Below are 8,397 nucleotides of genomic sequence, written 5' to 3'. Positions count from 1 at the left end.
AGTGACCAAGGAAATGTGCCAATAGTTCGCGAATACTTGGATGTATTCTTAGAGGAATTGAGCAGACTACCACCAAAAAGAGAAATTGAGTTTACAATTGAAGTCGTGTTGGTAACAACTTCCATTTCTCAAACTCTTTACCTCATGGCACTAAGCGAGCTGAAAAAACTAAAAGACCAATTAGAAGCATTGATGGTGAAGGATTATATTCGGCATAGCACCTTGCAATGGGTAGCTTCTGTCCTGTTCGTAAAGAAGAAGGATATGCATTAACTATTGACAATTGAACAAAGTAACAATTAAAAACAAGTATCCTATACCACGAATAGATGACCTTCTTGATCAACTGAAAGGGGCCTCAGTGTTCTCTAAAATATACTTGCGCTCAGGCTACCACCAATTGACAATTAAGGAGTCAGATGTGCCAAAAACAACCTTCAGAACGTGTTGTGGGCATTATGAGTTCTTGGTAATGCCTTTTGGATTGACCAAGTCCCCAACCACTTTCGTGGATTTAATGAACAAAGTATTTGATCAATATTTGGATCAATTTCTTATTGTCTTTATGGATGACATTTTATATTACTCCTCGATGCGACAAGACATGTGGAACACCTAAGGATCATGTTACAAACTCTACAAGAAGAAAAGTTGTTTGAAAAGTTTAGCAAGTGTGAATTTTGGTTAAACCAAATGGTGTTCCTTGGCCGTATTATATCCTCAAAAGGATTGGAGTGGATTTACAAAAAAATTGAGGTGATTGAGAATTGGGAACATCCTAGAACTATTTTTGAAGTTCAGAGTTTTTTAGGCTTGGCAGACTACTATAGCCATCTAATTGATGGATTTTCCACGCTAGCCCTCCCTTTGACAAGACTTTCAAAGAAGGCAACAAAGTCTGAGTGGTCGCATGATTGCGAGAAAAATTTCCACGAGTTGAAATGTAGGCTTATTACTGCACCCATCCTCGTATTACCTGCACCCGGAAAAGACTATGAAGTCGTTTGTGATGCGTCCCACCAAGGCTTACGATGTGTTTCGATGCAATAAGGAAAAGTAATAGCCTACGCATCTAGACAACTGAAATTTCATGAATGCAATTACCCAAAGCATGACCCTAAATTGACAGCGATTGTCCATGCATTGAAAATTTTTCGACACTATAGGTTCAAGAAAAAGTGTAACATTTTCACGGACCATAAGAGTCTGAAATATATTTTTATCAAAGGGAGTTAAATCCGAGATGAAGGCATTGGATGGAGCTAATTAAAGACTATAATTATACAATTGCATATCATCCTGGAAAGGCTAATGTTGTAGCAAATGCGTTGAGTAGAAAGAACCCAAGTACAGAGATTAAAGGAAGGATAGCCTTTGTAAAGGAATTGAGATGCTGCAAGGAAATTCTAAACACAGGGTTAGCTGGGAACCTGATAGCACGCTTCCAGGTTAAGCCCACTCTAGAAGAGGAGATTGTTAGGTCTCAACTTGGAAACCCTATGTTAAGAAAGTTAGTTGAGGACGTGAAATGTGAAATATGGACAATCTATGCATTTAGAAATGATGGCGTGTTTTAGAAGATAAAAGATTATTCATCCTACAAACTAAAGCATTGAAGGACAATATCTTAGAAGAAGCTCATAGTTCAACTTTTGAGATGTATCTTGACAGTACTAAGATGTCCAGAACTTTGAAAGCTTACTATTGGTGGCCAAATATGCGTCAGAAAATAGCAGAATACGTTGCTAAGTACATAATTTTCCAACAACTCAACTCTTAGTGCCTAAAGACTGGTGGGTTATTGTGTCTTTTACCCAGCCCTAAATGGAATGGGAACACGTAACTACAAACTTTTTGTTTGTACTGTCCAAGACACTAACGAAATTTTGGTGATTGTTGATAGGTTCACCAAGACGCCAAAATTTATCCCCATCAAGTAAACTTTACCTTTGGACAAGTTGGTCAGACTATATGTTGATAAAATTATAAGCCAATTTGGAACCCCAATGTCTATATTTTCAAACTGAGATCCACGATTTACTTTGAAATTTTGGCGAAAGTTACAGAAAGCTTTAGGAAACAAACTACATTTTAGCACCGCGTTTCATCCAAGACATATGGCCTATTTAAAAGAATTCTTTAGGCATTAGAGAATATACTGATAACTTGTGTTCTACAATTCAAAATGAGTTGGGATGTTCAATTGTCCTTGATTGAATTCACTTATAACAACAGTTACAACTCCAACATTAAAATGGCTTATTTTGAGGCATTATATGGGAGGCATTGCAAAACTCCAGTGTGCTGGGAAGAAGTTGGCAAGAGTAAGCTCTACGACTCAGAGTTAGTTCAGGCGACGACGAAGAACATTAAAGTAACCAAAGAAAATTTGAAAATTTTTCGCGATAGACAGACGAGCTACACGGATAATAATAATAGAGCACTAAATTTTAGGTTGTGACAAATTTTCCTAAATTATCACCTTGGAGGGGTGTGATCGGTTTGAAAGAAAAGGAAAACTAAGTCCACGATATATAGGAATTTATGAGATTCTAACTCGCGTAGGACCAACAACTTATAAGTTAAGATTGCTCGCAAAGCTACTCAAAGATTCATAATGTTTTCCACTTTCCATGTTGAGGAAGTATGTGCTAGACCCTTCACATATACTCCAAAAACATCCTTTAGGAGTAAAAGATGTTGGAATTTATGTCCTAAAACTCGTACTTTGTTATTTAATTTAATAAAGTTTATTATTGAATGCTATAATCTTAAAACCAATAAATTAAGGTCCTGAGGCTATTTTACTAAGTTTTTCAATACAATTGAACTTTATGTAGAGACATAAACATGGATTAAGTTCGAGTTAACAGCCCAAATAGTCTATAGTGTATGAATAAGGTTGGGCGCCTTATTTTGGAAAAACACTATGGATGCGGCACGCTCTGTAATTAGTACAAATAATGTAATCTTGAATCGTTCATGTGAAGACATAGGAGTGGGGGCATCCTATGTAAATGGTTTGCATAAGACTGGAACCACGAAATAGTCACTTTTAGTTATAACACCGTAAACTATATAAACTGACTATTTCAATTATGATGACCTAGGTAACTTGATCTTAATCCTGAGCTAACTATGAACTTCTTTTCATTCGATAGTATCCTTAGATCTGCATAGGTAAGGGCAGCTCATCTTCGCTGCCCAATAAGCCTTCCATTTCAGGGATAAGACCGAGTGGATAGCTAGGGACATAGGGTGCAAGACGGAATTCACTCCTACCCATTTTTTAGGATAGTAGATAGGTTGTTTCCTTAAGGATTGAATCCAAGTCTTGAATAAGGGGCCCCACCTTCTCATTGGCCCAAGAAGGATTCAGGTTTATAGGTTGGACCTTAAACCAATTATTCAATAGTGCATCAGTGGGTCTTAAGGAGTAAGATGTAATCTTAGAGGTAAAACGGTATTTTGACTCAGCCAAGATTATGAACAACCTGTGAACGATCGACTTACTCAACATGGTTATATCAGGTTAACAGAAATATATCTATAGTGAGGGGAGTACAACTATGAGTCTTTAGTGGAATGACTCATTAGTTAACGAATGTTGATTAAGCTTGGTCTAAAAGAGTTTAGCTAGTTAATCTCGAATGGTTGGAGCCCATCATCTATAGGTCCATTAGGTTCCCCTACTAGCTCATATGGATTCAACTAAGAACGATATGTTGAAGTAACTCGAATTGTTCGAATTAGAAAAAGAGAGAGAAACCGACAAGTATATATATGATATAAGTCGGCAGATATAAACTTTAAGCTTTGTGTTTAAATATGATCTAAATAAATATGAATATAGATTCATATTTAGAAACTTGAAAAGTTTTGAAACGGTTAAAATTGTAAAAGTCAACATGTTGATTTTTGACTTTGAAAAACAAAACTTTGACTGTATTTATATTCAAATATGATTTGAATTTTAGAAAAATGAATGTGGATTCATACTCGGGAGGTTGGAATTAGTCAAGATGGATAAAATAGAAAAAAAGTCAAAAAGTTGACTTTTGACTAAGAAAAGTCAAAGTTTGACTTTGACTTAATTGGTCAAATGACCAAATTTTTCCTTGACTAATTTACTAATTAAACTAAATATTAGTGGGAAATGTGGCAGCTCATAATGAATTTAGAAGCCACTAATTCCAGTATAGTTAATGGATTAATTAGGTGTTGAGATTTCATGAAATAAATTGCATGCATTTTGCATGTAATTTTTCTATTAAACTTCTCATTTCAAAATGAGAAGATGATGATGATTCTCATAAAAAATATCTAAATGATACACCTACCTCCATCCTTCTCTCACAAAAAGGTTTTTTTCACAAAAACGAGGCTCACAACTCGGTTCTTAGTTCTGAGTTTAGTAGGTCAACATAGTGGTTGTCCTTTGCTCGTGATCTTCAAAGAAAAAGAAGTTTTGAGAACGAAGAAGTTAAAAACTACAAAGGTAAGCTCATCGTTTACCTTCTCTACTCTTCGTTTAGGACCATCGTTTAGTTGTAGCACGTTAATTTCTAAATCGTTTAGTTGCTTATAGAGTAAAGCATGATCCTAGTCTTCCGCTTATGCCTATTTCTATGATGTTTTAACAACATGTGGTATCAAAGCATGCATAGTTTTACTCATATGCATATGGTGGGTTCTTTCAATTTATTTGATAAATTGCTATGTTGAACTAAAATGGATTAGTTATGGTTTTGACTCTAAATTAAGTTGTTTATTTACATTAATTATTGTAAATAGCCCTGTTAGTGGCTTAATTTACTTTCTGCAAAGAGTCTATAATTTATTGGAGTCATTAGAGTTGAATTTAGGTTGAAATTTCTTATTTTAGAAAGAAGAAATGTTGTTTTGAAGCTTTAACCCGAGAAGAAGTTTTTTTAGACCTATCGTTCACCCTCTAAACGATCGCGTATGGTACGTGCATCACTTGTGCCAGTGAACATCGCTCCTACCAGCTAAACGATCGCGTTTGGTACGCGTATCGTTTACATAAAACACCATTGTTTACTCACTAAGCGATCGCGTATGGTACGCGTATCGCTAGCGCTTGAACGATCGTTTACATGCTCAGTGATCGCGTATGGTACGCGTATCGTTGGCACCAATAAACGATCATTTACCTTATAAACGATCGCTCACCCGCTCGACAATCGCGTATGGTACGTGTATCGCTTATGCTTGTTAATATCGTTACCTGCTCAGTGATTGTGTAAGGATTAACAACCGGTTCTTGTACTCCATCAAATTATTATTATAGTTTTTTTTAACTTAATCTAGAAAGTCAAAACCAATACATTTTTTAGGATGTTTTAATTATTTTTACATATGATGTTTGTCTTAATTATTACTAAATTTATGTGTGCATATTGTATGACATATAGCTTTTAAAATCCTACCATAGGTTAACATGTTCATGCATGTTGAGAAATTAATATGGAAATTAATTAATATGATTAATTAATTGATAAAATTTAAATTAACATGATTAATTTAAATATTTATTGAATTAATTTTATTAAATATGATTTAATAAAATTAATCAATTATTGATTTATTTAAAAGTTAAATAAATCAAAATACTATATTATTTGTTATATTTCGAGATGAATGATTATAGGTTTATCTAAGAGTTTTATATTTGTTATAAAATAAATTAGATTTTTAAAATCTATAATAAAGATAAGATGCATACTCACCTAGGTTAATACCATATCATCCAAAATTAGATTTAGGTCGATATCTTGTAAAACTAGGTTACAAGAGGCACACCTGATTCGATCTTGTCAAAAAGTCAAATAAGATGACTAAGGAGTTGAGATTTTTAAGTTGACGATTTATGGAACACCTCCTACCTGGAGATCGTAATCAGTTCTTGAGCCTAGTTAACCTAATTTTATGAGCATGCGTGAGAGATGTAAGGTAATAAAATTTGTTTATCACCTAGACATCGTAGGTTAAATCCAGTAGAAAATTTATGCTCGGATGTTTTACCTAGATTTAGGATTTGTTTAAGTTAGCCTAAATTAAATCCTGAATAATTTACCCAAAAACCTTTTATAACACTTCAGGTGGAGAAAAGTATTGTACTTTTAGCTCTAGCATCCCTAAGAGTTCACACCGTGAGGTTCATGCAAGGCTTTAGGCCGTGCATAGGAGCAGACTCCCTTCGGAGAGTGTTTGCATAGGCTATGAACAAGGTGAATGGGGGAAGTAGTTCATAGTAAGTGGGTGAGGGATATATGACAATACATCCCACGGTCTCTTCCATTAGGTCGCACCGTGAGATTCCTATAATGCGCCTGCTTGTCTGCCCTGGAACGACTACCTTTCGGAGGGTTGTATTATAAGATTCAGAACACCACAAACTCCATATTTGGATAGGACCTCTTAGATAAGTTTTCATATTGTCTTTCCACTTTCGAGAGCATAATGATTCTCATCTCTGAGGATCGAAAATGGAGGGTACACTTACAAGAATTACTAAATAGTTAGTATATTCTTGACCGAAATAACGGTAACTAAATGCTAAGTAAATATAAGATATTTATGATTTAGCATTTGGTCAAGATTGTCTTGATTCAAAGGACGAGTAATCCGACTACCCCTCGGTAGAGGTTATTCTGAACCTTTGAAATATCATTGCAAAACATAATAAGGGGTACTTTATTAAAAGTTTTTGCTAAAAAGATTCGTTTGTTAGATTATAGTTTCTAAACAATGTATGTTTGTTTTTCAGCATGAATAGCTCGATAATTCAATTATTAGCTTTCGAAAAACTTAACGGCGATAACTATGCGGCATGGAAATCAAATCTTAACACAATACTAGTGGTTGAAGATTTAAGGTTTGTCTTAACTGAGGAATGTCCTCAAATCCCTGCCTCAAACACAAAACGAACTAGTCGGGAAGCATACGATAGATGGATAAAAGCCAATGAGAAAGCCCGTGTCTACATCCTTGCTAGCATGTCTGATATTTTAGCAAAGAACATGAATCCTTAGCCACGATTAAAGAGATAATGGATTCATTAACGGGAATGTTTGGGCAACTAGAATGGTCCCTAAGACACGAGGCAATTAAATACATTTACACTAAGCGAATGAAGCAGGGGACCTCTATTAGAGAACATGTCCTAGACATGATGATGCACTTCAATATTGCTGAAGTAAATGGTGATGCCATCGATGAGGCTAATCAAGTTATATATATGATATAAGTCGGCAGATATAAACTTTAAGCTTTATGTTTAAATATGATCTAAATAAATATGAAACTTGGAAAGTTTTGAAACGGTCAAAATTGTAAAAGTCAACATATTGATTTTTGACTTTGAAAAACAAAACTTTGATTGTATTTATATTCAAATATAATTTGAATTTTAGAAAAATGAATGTGGATTCATACTCGGGAGGTTGGAATTAGTCAAGATGGATAAAATAGAAAAAAAGTCAAAAAGTTGACTTTTGACTAAGAAAAGTCAAAGTTTGACTTTGACTTAATTCGTCAAATGACTAAATTGCTCCTTGACTAATTTACTAATTAAACTAAATATTAGTGAGAAATGTGGCAGCTCATAATGAATTTAGAAACTACTAATTCCATTAATAGTTAAGGAATTAATTAGGTGTTGAGTTTTCATGAAATAAATTGCATGCATTTTGCATGTAATTTTTCTATATAAACTTCTCATTTCAGAATGAGAAGATGATGATGATTCTCATAAAAATATCTAAACGATACACCTACCTCCATCCTTCTCTCATAAAAAGGTTTTCTTCACAAAAATGAGTCCCACAACTCGATTCTCAGTCCTGAGTTTAGTAGGTCAACATAGTGGTTGTCATTTGCTCATGATCTTCAAAGAAAAAGAAGTTTTGAGAACGAAGAAGAAGTTAAGAACTACAAAGGTAAGCTCATTGTTTACCTTCTCTACTCTTTGTTTAGGACCATCGTTTAGTTGTAGCATGTTAATTTCTAAATCATTTAGTTGCATATAGAGTAAAGCATGATCCAAGTCTTCCGTTTATGCATATTTCTATGATGTTTCTCCAACATGTGGTATCAGAGCATGCATAGTTTTACTCATATTTCTATGATGTTTTTCCAACAAAAGAGAACTAAACCTACGAAGAAAGGTCTTTGCTTGTAGTGGACAGAAAGGAACAAGTGTTTAGAACACAGGTGGTTCCTATGGTCAAAATTTTGTGGGACAACCATGGCATTGAAGAAGCTACTTGGGAAAGTAAGGAACTAATGAAAACTAAGTACCCACAACTTTTTGCATAAAACTACTAAATTTCAAGAACAAAAATTCAATAAGGAGGTAATAGTTGCGAGAACCTG

The 8,397-nt window shown here is 34.5% G+C and overlaps 1 protein-coding gene across 1 annotated transcript; it reads left to right on the top strand.

The window, feature by feature from the left end:
- Nucleotides 1-693: 693 nt before the first annotated feature.
- On the top strand, nucleotides 694-1,050 carry LOC127150370 (uncharacterized mitochondrial protein AtMg00860-like). The gene has a single exon (XM_051088073.1). It carries the CDS (start codon nucleotides 694-696, stop codon nucleotides 1,048-1,050), a length of 357 nt encoding a protein of 118 aa, XP_050944030.1.
- The last annotated feature ends 7,347 nt before the right edge of the window (nucleotides 1,051-8,397 follow it).

This window comes from Cucumis melo, chromosome 7 (genome assembly GCF_025177605.1).
Source record: "Cucumis melo cultivar AY chromosome 7, USDA_Cmelo_AY_1.0, whole genome shotgun sequence".
In the NCBI taxonomy this organism is placed as follows: Eukaryota; Viridiplantae; Streptophyta; class Magnoliopsida; order Cucurbitales; family Cucurbitaceae; genus Cucumis; species Cucumis melo.
The sequence above is the reverse complement of the archived record's forward strand: the minus strand, read 5'-3'. Positions and strand labels throughout refer to the sequence as shown.

Coding starts and splice junctions, on each gene's coding strand:
- LOC127150370 (XM_051088073.1), top strand. CDS start 694: ATGGTGTTCCTTGGCCGTATTATATCCTCAAAAGGATTGGAGTGGATT.